Here is a 14221-nt window from a genome sequence, read left to right as displayed (position 1 = left end):
ACAGTGTTGTCTGTTAAACAACTGACCATCTGCAGCCTACTTTAAATTCAAGAAGCAGCTACGGTCCAGGACACTATGTGGGCTGATACTTATTTTCAGATTCTTTTTTTTTTTTTTTCAAGATAGGGTTTCTCTGTGTAACAGCCCTGGCTGTCCTGGAACTCACTCTGCAGACCAGACTGGCCTTGAACTCCCAGAGGTATTTTGGCATTCTTGCTTCTTGACCCCTGTCTTGTCTTCTCCCCCAGATTGGTGAAAGACAGCAAGTGCTTGTAACAGAAGAGTCCTTCGACTCCAAGTTTTATGTCGCACACAATCGATTCTACGAGCAGGTAAGGATCACCGTGTTCACCTCTCTCTCCAAAGTGAGACAGTTCTGAAAGTTTAAGTAAAGGGGACAAGAAGAAAGGATGGAGTCAAGGGAACCAGGCTAGCAGGGGGTTGATCTCTGCTTTTTCTTCAGTCATTGGGTGTCCTTTGAGCCACACAAGTCTAGGTAGGATAGGGCAGCCTTGCGTGTGTGGGCAGTGGGAACCCAGCGGCTAACAGCAAGTGGAGATGGGGTCTCTTCAGAAGGAAGGTGGGGAGAGGCTATGCAGGAAGCACATGGGCATGAACTGGAGATGTTCCGTCTCACTTGCAGTGAGGAAGCCTGGCCAAGGCACCCCCAGGTGGTCTCTAGAACCCTCCAAGGGAAGTTGCTTCACCCTCATAAGGCCTCCACAGTGTCTCATCTGTCTGAGTGGAGTCCAAATAGGCCCTTTCTCTTCTCTCCCCAGCCTTTTTAGCAAAGTAGAATTAAGAGAGAGAGAGAGAGAGAGAGAGAGAGAGAGAGAGAGAGAGACTAAATTAAACCCAAACTACCAACCCAGTAAATAAACATAGCCCCTGCGCATGGATATGTAGAAGCCCTTGACTTGGGTCAGCACCTGGAGCTTCATGTCCCCAGTGGGGAGGGAAGCATGTCAGAGTGACTTTCAGAGTGGCGTACGATGGCCACAGTGGTTCTGAGTCGTATTAATTTTCCTTAACGTCAGGTGGTGTTTCCTATCCTGCTCTTCTTTCTCACCAGATGAGAAGTGGATTGTTTTCTCTCTCTGGGTCATGACTGGAATTGGAATTTGGGGATTCTTAAGTACTACTTGGGTCCTTTAGATAGGTCTGGGCACGGGAAAGCATTACTCCCGTTAGAAAGCAGTGAAGAGACCTCACTGTTGCCTATCCACATGAAGTACTGTCAGATTGGGCAGCAGCTCCAAGGTGGGACCTCAGAGCCCGAGTAGACACACTGAGGAAGGAGCCGCGTGTCTCACCTTTAAGCTGAACCTCTTCCTGTCACCTTCTCAGGAAGAGCCATTCTCCTGTACAGGCCAACCCTCTGCTCAGCCTGGGGAGGACCCTGATGTGTTTTCATTGCCTCTTCCCTCACTTTTCTCGTGCCTCAGCAGGGAACCTTCCCCTGCCTCTAAAAGAAAGCACAAGCAGCCAGGTGGTGGTGGCACACGCCTTTAATCCCAGCACTCAGGAGGCAGAGGCAGGCGGATCTCTGTGAGTTCAAGGCCAGCCTGGGCTACCAAGTGAGTTCCAGGAAAGGCATAAAGCTACACAGAGAAACCCTGTCTCAAAAACCAAAAAAAAAAAAAAAAAAGAAAAGAAAAAAAAGAAAAACAAAAACAAAAAGAAAAGAAAGCACACACCTCATTAGCTGCTTCCTCCAGTGTAAGGCAGTTGGGCTTTCTCCAATGATTAAACCCGAGGGAGGGTGGGGGAAGACTAGAAACACTGAGCCCTTCATTCCCGTCAGGACAGCGCATCAAGAGGGCTCATATTCCCCTTGAATAGCACCAAAATTTCTAGACATAGTTTGGACTAGGGGTTTTCTTACTTTATAAAAATTAATTTAAAAGAGCCTGATACTAATGCTCTTTTAGTTGGCCTGTTTGCCATGGTCACCCACCCTCCAGATGACCTTTTCCCTGCCCTTCAATGAAGAATTATAAAAGCTGACCTCAGAGAAACCGATACCCAGTGTGGGGGCTGCAGGTTCTTCCCTGACCTTTCCTGACCCCCGCCCCTCTTCTGACTCCATAACTAAACCTTCAAAGATGTCATAACTTGCGTTTCTAAATATGATTGCATCCGATTATCGAGGGATGATTGCTTTAGCACTGGCCTGTTTATGTTGGACCCTGACTTGAAGAGGTTGGCAAGTAGCTAGAGTGCTAAAGCAGAGGTGTGGGGACAAAATGCATACAAATGTGTGTCACCTGTAGGGCCCAACAAGAGGAGGTATTTGCTGAGGTAAAAAACATGGACCTCGATCACTCTATCAGCAATCTCTAGCAGAAAGAGCCATTTGACAGTTCCCTGTGAGCCAGCAAAAGTTGCCTTCAGAGTGGCTGCTTCTGTGCAGAGATTGGCTCGTAAGACTAACAACCACATTTCTTTTCTAACAACAAAAGGCATGAAAGGCGGCCATTAGCCAGAGGAGTCATTTAGACAGATACCAGTGTGCTGTATTACTGAAAGAACTGCTTTGAGATGTCCTTCCTCTTGACCTTTTGCACACATGAACACACACACACATGAACACACACACACACACACACACACACACACACACATACATGAAGCCTTCATTTGAAGCATCTCCTAAACCATTTTCCTGACAACTAAATTGGAAAGTATTGGAAGTATGCGGCTTTCATTATTTTTGAATCCGTTTTCTTCATTGTACAGGACAGGCAAGGGCAGAGTACCAGAGGCCAGTCCAGAAGTGGTTGGCTGGTTTTTGGGAATTTCCCAGGCTACTGCCAGTGTGCTTCAGGAAAGCTGGCATCTGGTGATGGAGGCACTGGGGCTGTGTCCCCTTGGCTTTTCCCAGAGAAGCCTTCCCACTCTGCAGGGCTCCAAACCCTTGAGCATCCAGGAGAGAGAGCTCTGTAATGGGGTCGCAGGGCAGAACCTTCTGAGGACATCTGAGTACAGTGTGACTTAGTTGACAGTGGCATATCCTGTTTCATTCTTCACTGTGACCTCCACACTGTGCTAATAGATGGAGTTAATGGTGGGGAGAGTGGTGTGGAGAGCAAGAAGCCTTCTGTCATTAGCTGATGTTAAAAACTTCTAATTTCTGAATATCTGATTTAAGGTTTTGGTGCCAAAGAACCCTGAATTCATGGGGAAAATGGTTGAAGTAGACATTTATGAATCAGGAAAACACTTTTTGAAAGGACAGCCAGTATCAGACACCAAAATCTACACGCCATCCATCAGCAAGCCGCTGGCCAAGGGCGAAGTCTCGGGTTTGACAAGGGTAAGTTAAGGTTCTTTCCTCCCTCCCCACTGCTGACAGAATGGCAGTTGGGAAGCACAGTGACCCTGCACCACGCATCTGTGATCATGTACAGTCCCCTTTTTAAGGGTGCGCAGGCTTTGCTCCTTTCTGACACATGGAGATCTGGAGGTGTAGCTGCGTGTTTGCTGATGTAGCCTTTTGCCTCTCTGCCCTTAAAGGGAATAAATTGCTTCCTTTTTCAGGCCAGAAACAGAAGGCAAAAATCCATTATTTGCAGGTAAGAGATTCAACACCAAGGGTGAACAGATCCAGCATGTTTCTGTATCATAGATCCTGAAGGGGAGGGGATGAGGACCCAATGTTTCCCTGCTGACAAAGCTGTAATACAGTTAAAGCCTACAGGTGAGCAGACACTAAGCTGTGGCATACACATGGTGTGATGCCTCTTGCTAGTGTGAGCTGCATATATACTTGAGTCCTATGGAGTGAAAATTAAACATTTTTTTCATTCTATAAAAAAAGTAACTTGGCCGCTGTTTTATACCTTGGTAAATATGGATGTTTGCCAACCTCTCTCACACATTTCATTGAGCTACAGTTGTAAAAGCTGATGGAGTGTGAAATGAAAATGTGTATCACATTTCTAAGCATCATTTGATGTCCTTTCTTCAACACAATTGTTAAACACCCCCTCCCATGAAAATATATAGCAATGACTTAACATATGGGAAAAAGATAACTGATACATATCTGCCCATGCAGTTCCTAGACCATTTACCTCTGTAGCTCTTAGTTCAAATACATAGTAAAGGCATCCTAATTAAAGTAACGGAAGTATGGCTTTGCTTCAGGAATAGTGGCATGTGTGTCCTCCACCTCTGTATGATGGTGCTGAGCTCAAATCCAACAAGAGCAGGCACCTCTTCTGTGCTTGTCTGGTGCATAGGAGGGGACCTATGCATAGTATCTGACCCACAGCAGAGGGACATGGGTTAGCATGTGTCAGAACCATGCCAGCTTTCTTCTTTTGTGTGTATACACTTTAGTAGTAGTATTATCATCATCATTATTATCTCTCTTTCTGCGTGTGTGTGTGTGTGTGTGTGTGTGTGTGTGTGTGTGTGTGTATGTGTAGGTGCACATGTGGACATCAGCGGGCAACTCTGGGGAGTTGGTTCTCTCCTACACTATGAGATCCAGGAATTGAACTCAGGTCCTCAGGGTTGTACATCAAGTACTTTCATCCACTGAGCCATCTCACCAGTATTTTATTTTATTTTACTGTGAGACAGGGTCTTATGTGCACTAGACTAGCCTTGAACTCACTTTGTAGCTGAACTCCTAATACTTTTGCCTTCACCTCCCAAGTGCTAGAATTACAAGGCGTGTACCACTGTAACCAGTTTGAGGCTACCATCTTGTTAAAACTTGAGAAACAAAATCACTGATGTTTGTTTGGGGCTTGGAAGTTATTTTAGTTATTCTTTTCATTGTTTTGGGGTTTGGGTTTTGTTTTGTTTTTTGTTTTTAATTTTATTTAGAAATTGGAGAGAATGGCCTGGAAGCAACAGTATTCTGGCATTGAAATTAAATGGCTAGAGATTCGGCTGGATTATCTCAGCTTATTCTTTGAATACTTTTCAAGGAAGTTAGCTAACCTATAGTGTGCTTTAAGAGATTATTTTTTTCTTTACTTGCCATTCTGGGGCTTGAACTCATGGCCTCATGCATGCTGGGAAAGCCTCTATTTCTGTGCTATATCTCCAGCCCTATGCGGTTGATTTTCAGTTGCTGTACTGGAAAGAATTTTACAACAAATGGCAGGAATATTTTACAGACCCTGCCTGGCTTAGCTCTCGTCTCTTGCAGGGCTCAAGCTCTAAACCTTCTTGTTAGTACTCCATGAACAACAGCCCATTCTACTGTTCTTGCACACTCTGTGCTTTCTAAAAGTCCAGCCCCACATCAATTCTAGAAGGCCCATTTGTCTCCTCTCCTCTCCTTTCTTCCAGCCTAGGAAATAGTGTTGCCACCAGCCCACCTTTGCACAGACAGCTCAGAGGGCCGGGTATGATGAGTCATGTGCTTCCTAGCTTTCCCAGGGCTTAAATAAATGGATAATTTTACATGCATGAAACTCCAAGGAAGGACTCCTCGGCGGGGGTGGGAGGTAGGGTTAGGAAACATCGTGCAGCTCTTTCTTGCATCTTTGTTTGTGACTTCCTCTTTTACTCTTTATATTTGTCCATCTTTAAACACATGACCAACAAGCCAGAATCAAAAAGCTTTGCCAGTGAACCTGTTCTGTGATTAGGAGCGAGAGAGTTACAGGCTGTTCAAGCAGGTGGTAGCCACATTTCAGCATCTTGAGCTCTTTGACAGCAGGTGAAGGTTCTAGAATTGATTCGGAGAATGCCCTCGCACTGTGTGGTTGGAGTTTGGTCACAGGGACCTGGGTATGCACCTGGCTTTACCAGTGCACCCTAAGTCTAAACTGCTCAAAGCTCTGGGTCTGCGTGTTGAGTGGGAGGGAAATCTCCACCTCACAGTGTTGATAAAGGAATGAGTTCAGTTCTGGGGTGTGTTTCCTTACCAAATGCATATAGTTCTTTCTCTTCTCCCCAAATATAGTTGTAGCAAAGAGCAAGGTGAAGAGACATCGGGAAAAATGTCTCTGTGTTGTTGTTGTTGTTGCTTATTCTAGCCATGATAATGGGTTCTTGTCTTTGGCAGGGAAGATCCAATCCTATCAGAATTTGTAGCTATCTGAACTTCCTAAGTTTCTGCTTAGTCTTTTTTTTTTTTCCTTTCGTTCTAGAATATCCCTTTCTACACACTTTGTAAAGAAATCTAAACAGACCAGGAATAGTGTGGTACCTGTTATCTCAGCACTGGGGAGGCAGCAGCATCCTTGGCTGCACAGCTAAGACTACACCTAAAAAGAGAGAAAGTGTAGGGAGAGGAAACCTAAAGCATCTGAAGAAGGTTGCTGTGCTAGAATTATTTCCAATAATAAATGCCTTTCCTTAATTGAAAATTCTAGGGTTATTATTAATATGCAAATGAGTGCCTGCATGAGTTTATGTACATGTGAATGCAGGTGCCTGAGGAGGCCCAAAGAGAGCATTGGATCCTCTGGAACTGGAGTTACAGATAGTTGTAAGCTAGGACCCAAACTCAAGTCTTCTGAAAAAGCAATAAGTGCTCTTAACTGCTAAGCCATCTCTCAGATCATGTTTTACATGTTTAGCTCCGTGCTTTGGGCTTACTCCATTGCATGTCAGGCCCTGCTGACATCCTTCAGTGGAGCTGGTGACAGGGACAGCTGATTAGGGAAGCCTAGGCATTGGGGTAGGAGGCCTGACTCTATGATCTGTAATTCACTTAATGACTTTCTTCATATCACTGAGCTCCCCAAACACTGGTGTCTCACATACAACATGGTAAGGTAGAGTGGGCACTAAAGAAACTCCTGTCTCTACTATTCAATGAGTTAAACTGTCTCTTGACAGAAGTAGACTCATGTGGAAGAACTTGGAATTCCATAGCTATAATAAAAATCAAGATTATTACTTTAGATAATGATTAGATTCCCCAGAGCATGATGGAAAGAGGAACTATAGTAAACTAGAGTTGCTATCTCTCAGAAATTACATTTTCATGGACAATGACAGAGACAAAGTTCCTCCTCCTCCTCCACCTCCACCTCCTCCTCCTCCTCCTTCTCCTCCTCCTTGTCCTCCTCTTTCTTCCTTCTTCTTCTTCTTCTTCTTCTTCTTCTTCTTCTTCTTCTTCTTCTTCTTCTTCTTCTTCTCCTCCTCCTCCTCCTCCTCCTCCTCCTCCTCCTCCTCCTCCTCCTCCTCCTCCTTCTTCTTCTTCTACGAAGCACTATGAATTGGACCCAGGCCCCCTCATATGATACAGAGTTTCTACTATGTAATTCCCGCCTTTATAAATCTTATTTTGAGACAGGGTCTTGATCATTTGCTGAGTTCAGCCTGCCCTATTCTCCTGCTTCAGTTTCCCCAGAAACTGGGCTTATAGCTGTGTCCCATCGAGACAGTTAGAAATGTCAGTCCCCCTCTTCCCAGCATTACTAGAGGTGTGGAGGAGGAGGAAAGAAAAGCAGACACAATTAGTCTGACTATTTTTAGGGAAGATGGGAGTTAAATGCCACCCACAACTTAAGAAAGAAGTTGAGGAAGTGTGGTTTGCTTAGGGAAATGTTATGTAATAATTTAAGTGAAGGCATCTGAGCTCAGAGACTAATGTGGATCAAACGAATGGTCTTTCCCATAGCACAGCTACACCAGGGGACTGTGCTCTTAAGGTGGAGGAAGGGATGGTGACATATATCCTAAGATGACAGTTCTTCACTGTGGTCCCCATGCTCACAATGCTAGCATTAGCCCTGAGCTGTGGAAGAACACAGATTCCACACCTGCCCTCCCCAGCTTGCTAAGTCAGAAACTCTGGGAGTGAGTGATTCAGTGAAGTATTTTTAGGGATGTGGAACTGTCTTGTCTAGTCCTGTTTTTGAGATCAGGCCACACGGTGTAGTCCATGCTGGTATGAAATTCACTATGTAACCTACACTGACCCCACCTCTCAGCACTCCTTTTTCTAGAACTAGGGTTCCATGTGTACTATCTTGGCAGATACATGATCTATTTTTAAATGTTTATTTCTTTCTCAATTATAGATATGTACATATAAAACTTTGCTTATGCTGTACCCCCATTATCTTATCCTCTTCCTCCAAACCTCCTGTTCTTTCCAAAGAGTTCCCTTCCTACTATCATACAGTACATACATGGGGTAGAACACCCCTTTGCATTTAGTTAAGGTTGCTTGCATGAACTTAAATGGGAATTATTTATTTGGACAAGTACAACTTATCAGTGACCACACTGCTGAGAATATGACTCTACCTGCTCCCTATGCTCTTTAAAGGCGGGTGGGACCTCAGGAGCCTCTTCCCGTAAACAATGAAATACTGATGGGCCAGTCTTGTACAGATAACCACTACCACTGTGAGTTCCTCAGTGCAACATGCCATGCTCAAGAGACAGTCGTAGCCTTCCCCTGCCTTCTCTTCATTAATACTCTCTGAGCCTTGGAGGGGTAATAAAGATGTCCTACTTAGGGTTGAGCACTCAACAGTCATTTATTCTCAGCACTTTGGCCAGTTATGAATCTTCTCTGACCAAAGCTGACAGTAGCGTTAATCTGTGGATATAGATGTACATGTTTAGAAGGCAGTTGGACACCACGTTCATTTAGCAAAGCAGCAGCTGCAGGTCATGCCGTAGCCCATGACTGCCCATCTCAAACAGCTGTCACCTTCTAGTAAAGCTCACATCACCTGTGTTCTTAGCGGCCTTAATTATTTGTAAGAGAATCCCACTTATCGTTTATTCTAGAAATAGATCAGTAAATAACCCTGAAAGGGGAAGACCTTTTTAGGGTCTAACTTTTCTTTTATCATCTTGGAACAGAGCCTAGTATAGCCCAGGTGATAGTTGGCTGAGGCCTATCATGAGCTCTGAGTCCTGGTCCCCCAGATTCCATTTCTGGAGTATCTAGAATTTCAGTATGTGTACCTTCAGCATCTCATTTTAGGTGGTGCTAGGAAGTAAATTCAGAGTCTCTGGTATGCTAGGCCCTTGAACCCACTAAACTACATCTTCAGCACTAGAAAAATTCTTTTAAAAACATAATCATATTCCATTATCAAATCTTTAAAAAAAAATGACCCTTCCTTACCATTGGCTAAGTTTTTCCCAACTTCTGCTACAATCTCAAACCAACATTTAGGGAGTGATTATCATGAACCAAGTGGTATCCTAAGTATCTTACATGCATTCATATTATGCTCATGATAGGCTACTGTCAGTAGACTAATAAATAACTTACTCAGACATGAAATGAGAAGAGCCAGGTAGAGGAGCAGGAGCCACTTTTTACATCTAGGTCTTACCAACTTCAAGAACAACATAAAATCTGTGGGGCTAGAGAGATGACTCAGTGGTTAAAAGCACTGGCTGCTCCTTGAGAGAAACCCATTCTAGAGGTTCAAGTCCCAGTACCATGTAGCATATCACAACCATCGGTAACTGAAGTACCAGGAGACCCAACACACTCTCCTATTCTCCATGGATATCAGGCACATACCTAGTCCATAGACATATGTGCAGGCAAAACACCATACAGGTAATATTTTTTTTTTTTGATTTGAAGTTTTGCCAAGCCTGGTGGCACGGGCCTATAATCTCAGCTACCTAGGAGGTTGAGGCAAGAGAATCACGGTGCAAGGCCTGCCTGAGCTATGTAGTATGTTCAAGGCCAGCCTGGGCAACTTACTAAGACCCTATGTCAAAAAAATAAAAATAAGGTTGGGGGTATAACTCTGTGGTAGAGCACTTGCCTACCATGCAGGAGGCCCTAGTTTTAGTATTCAGTGATGGTGGATGGGTGGATAGATGGCTGGCTAAATGATATAAGAAAGGAAGGAGAAAGGGAGAATGAACATGAATAAATTTTCCACTCTAACTATTTGCATAGTCACATTGTTTTACAACCAGTTTCCGAGACTCTTCTTTTTTTTTTTTTTTTTTTTTTTTTTTTTTTTTGGTTTTTTAAGACAGGGTTTCTCTGTAGCTTTGCACCTTTCCTGGATCTTGCTTTGTAGACCAGGCTGGCCTCGAACTCACAAAGATCCGCCTGCCTCTGCCTCCTGAGTGCTGGGATTACAGGCGTGTGCCACCACCACCCAGCTCCAAGACTCTTCTTAATGTTATAAAACTAACTTTGTACTTATTAAGCATTAATTCCTCTTCCATCCTTCTGCTAATCCCTGGCAACTTCTGATCTGTCTCCATGACTCTGACTACTGGAGGTGACTGATGAAAGCGGCATTGTACTGCCTTTGCTTTTTTGTGACTTGCATGATGTCCTCAGATTTCATCTATATTGTGCCATGTCAACCCCACAAAGGCTGAGTAACATTTCATTTATCATTACATGCTGAGTAATACTCCACTGCATTTCTTCTGCCCAGTCTTCTGAGCACACTGGAATGCTGCCACCAACTGCTCCCTGGGAATGTGGTACACAAATGTCTACTTAAGTCCCTGCTCTAGATCACATGATTTCATGGTTTCTGATGCTTTGTTTTGTTTTGAGGAGCAGTTATGCTGCTGTCGATGGCAGCTGTGCCATCAGTGAGGTTCCAGTTCTTCCACAACCAGGTCATCTCACACCATCCAGGTGTGCCAGACATGTACTTTAAATCCAGCTCCATTCTCTTTACATTGTAGGAATCTTATTTGATAACTTTTGGTCAGGAATTCTTCTTTATATAGCAGAATAAGCTCACTGGATCCAAGAAGAGAAGGAAAGTGAGGCAGAAAATGATGAGGAAGTGATGAATCACCTTTTGTGTACTGGCCCAGCAGCTGTTGGACCCTGCATGATGGGGAAGCGGAGCTATTGGAGGCTGTGTGAGTCCTCTACACAAAGCACTCGGTCTTACCAGTTCCCACATCAGTACTTAAGAACTCAGAGCTCCGTCAGCCTGATAGAAACATTTTTTTTTTCCTCCTGAATTTTAAGCTAACAAATAGTTGGGTTTATTGCAATGATTTTTTTTTTTTTTTTAAAGTTCTTTCCTGGTGAAGTGGCCACTTGTGAAAAATCAGGATGGCTTGTGGTCTGTCAGGTTTGGGTCAAATTATAGTGACAATTCCTGCAGTACCCTACAGCTCACTTCCTTGAATCACAGTGTTTCTTGTATGTTTATTGTGTCACTCAGGGAGGATTAAGGTGGATAATGTGGACATGGACATAGTGAAAGTGTGAATTTAATAAGCATAGGACAGCAATTTCCTGGCTTCGATTTTGACTGTAGACTTTTTTAGAAGTTCTTTGCTTACTTTGGCTTTTGTTATACAGTGCAGCAATTCACAGCACACAGGATTCTGATAACCTGGGTTTGAATCCCGTTCCATCCCTGACAAGCAGCATGAACTTGGAGAAATTCACCTGGCCACGTCTCTGCTTATGAGACCCACAGGAACAACTGCTTTACAGGACGCAACAGAAGAGGCTTAGCACAGCACACACTGCCATACACTAGCAGCAGCAGCATTACTTGTGGTTTACACTAAGGCATGATCTACTGTAGCTGACAATAGAAATTACACACTAGTCTATAATTTCTAATGCATCCATTAACCATTGACTTCTTACAAAATGGCAGAGGGAAGCAGGTCCCCTTAAGAAACTATTATGAGAATGACATTAACACAAACCACAGATGGGCCTGTGAGATGGCTCAGGGAGTAAAGGCACCTGCTGCCAAGCCTGACCACCTGAGTTAGATCCAGAGACCCACATGAGGGATGGAGAGAACTAATATCTGCAAGTGTCCTCTCACCTCTATACACAGCTCTATCGTATGTGTGGCTTACTTGTGTAAGCTAGAGAGCTCAGCTCCAATCCTGTGGCCACTCTTGGTAAGAAAGAAGGCATTTTAGGCATGCTTGCCTCATTACCTAACAAAGAGCCTGCAAGACCATCGGATGCACTGAATTTCATGTACAAACTATCCTGTGTTTTCAGAGCTTTGACCCTTAAAAAACACTGTTTAAAGGCTTTCCTTCCCGTCTAACATTCATTTCCAAAACCACTGAAGTGAAAGGGGCTATTAGTTCAGGGCCAGATTTGAAAGCACATGAAACCTCCGTTCATGAAGTTAAGAAATGGCTTAATAATTAAGTTGAAAGTGGATCTAATTTCAAACAGATCAGCTAACCGTGTTAGGAGCAAATGAGGGTGTGTTCCTTCCTATTCTCCTTCCACCCCCAAGATGTTGGCTGCAATCCCAAGACATTTTTCCAGTTCGTTTTCTTTTTTCACTTTAAACCATGCAATACTGAATTCTTTATTGCCCGAGTGTTAAATTGGTGTCATAGACAATTAGGACCACAGTACATGTAATATTATGTGCATTGTTGTCTCCCATATTGCATCGCATTGGTTTCTTGTGCAGACCAGTTAGGACACATTTGAATGGCACAGGCTGGATGCATAGCTGTTATCCACATTCCCTTCTGAGCTGTTTAGTTGGACACTGATGAACTAGTATGGATTATGTCAGTTGAAACTGTGTTGAATATGTTTACGATACCTTTCGTGTACCAATTTGAGTACCATTCAAAGCATCATCAGCTGAGCTGATGCTGAACAATTAGCTTTCATTTCACTTGCACCCCTAATTGTGCAATCAGCAATGATAATTTTCCTCCTGCTGAGGGTTGGAGCTGGGCAGAGAAAGGAGAGTTGCATGCATCAAGGGACCAATTGTGCCTTGATAATGATAATAGCAGCTACTATTTAGTGAGCCTCTACTATGTGTCTAGCATTGAGGCTTGAAATGCCTTGGGTTGTTATAGTAGCCTGGGGTAGGGCATCTGAATATCATGAAAAGTGTTCATAGCATTTCTGTGCACAATGACAAAGAGGCACCTATAGTAAAGTTAAATGCACATGTACACATACAACACACACACAACACACACACACACACACACACACACACACACACACACCTTATATCCTTTGCCCCACTGGAATAGGGGAGAAAGAGTAATGAAGCTGAGTTAAAGCAGTGACAGATGCCCTGAGCTAGGGAAGCTGAGTTCAAGAGCAATGAATCAGGCACCTGAGCCTGAATTACTCATACATGCAACATGCGGATGCCTCCCAACTGCTATTGTTTCCATCTTCATTGAATGTGTTATCTGGGCACTAGACTCGACATTAGAGATACGGGCAATGAAAATAAATGCCCTAGACTAATAACTGATAGAAGCAGATGCAGAGATCCACAGCCAAGCACCAGGCCGAGCTCCAGGAATCCAGTCGAAAAGAGGGAAGAGGGATTCTATGAGCAAGGGAGGTCAAGATCATGATGGGGAAACCTGGAGAGACAACTGAACCTGTGGGTCTGACATCACTAATAGCACATTTTCCACCCTCCAGAAATGGATTGGGGGAAAAATTCTGTCATCAGCTCTGAAGTGCCAACTCTGCTCAGCACAGTGTTAAGCACTGCTTGGGACACAGAGATCTGAGGTGTGGACTTGCCTTTGGGGGGTATTAGGAAGAGAAATGTGTGTCTCAAGATTCACATCTCCCAAAAATTCTTTTGTGGAAACAGCCATCACCATGAGAGGAGTGCAGGCTTTGGGAGACAGACTGTGGTGGCAGAGGCTCCATTACAGCAAGCTTGAATCTTCTAGAATCCCAGGTGAAGACACAGCAAGGAAGTGCCATACATGAACTTGCAAGCAGCTCTGCCAGTGTCTTTATCATCTGTTGTTCAAATGGTCCCCAGTCTGTGGCATTTTTTATTGTAATAATTAAAACAGTGAGTATATGTCAATCAAATGAGGAACATGTCCAATGCTAAGTTAGACAGCATCGAAACATAACATGGTCTTTGAAGAGCTATCAGGCCCAGAGCTCTTTGCAGGAAGCAGGGCACAGCTGAAGCTTCAATGCAAGAAGTTTGAAAGGCAGACGCTGGGTTGTTTGTAGAATCACTGAAGCTAGAAGCAGAGTCTGCAGTTATCTAGAAGTACATTGGAGTTATTGGAGAGAGGGCTGTGGCCTTTGCTCTGCCTCCCATTCCCTCCCTGTCTGCTTCCCATCTTCCTCGTGCGAGTACTACCTCTAATTATGGAACCTGAGTCTTGGGTTTGCCCCTGGGGACAACAACACTGGAGGAAGGTTTAGAGGACTGGATGCCGGGGTCGAGCTGACAGTGGGACTATCAATGTGAAGAGGAGGCTCAGCTTCCACTTCGGTGCTTTCACAGAGGTGAGATTAGGACTGGACTTTGAAGGCGAGAAGGACTCG

At 44.1% G+C, this 14221-nt stretch overlaps 1 protein-coding gene across 1 annotated transcript in view; it reads left to right on the top strand.

Annotated features, from left to right (window-relative positions):
• Cdkal1 (CDK5 regulatory subunit associated protein 1 like 1) overlaps positions 1–14221 on the top strand; it is a 554248-nt gene that overhangs the window by 523176 nt on the left and 16851 nt on the right. The window contains 2 exon segments of the mRNA XM_036189139.1: positions 249–332; positions 3152–3316. Of these exon segments, the coding sequence (XP_036045032.1) occupies positions 249–332; positions 3152–3316 (249 nt within the window).

Source organism: Onychomys torridus, chromosome 5 (genome assembly GCF_903995425.1).
Source record: "Onychomys torridus chromosome 5, mOncTor1.1, whole genome shotgun sequence".
Lineage (NCBI taxonomy): Eukaryota > Metazoa > Chordata > Mammalia > Rodentia > Cricetidae > Onychomys > Onychomys torridus.
The sequence above is the reverse complement of the archived record's forward strand: the minus strand, read 5'-3'. Positions and strand labels throughout refer to the sequence as shown.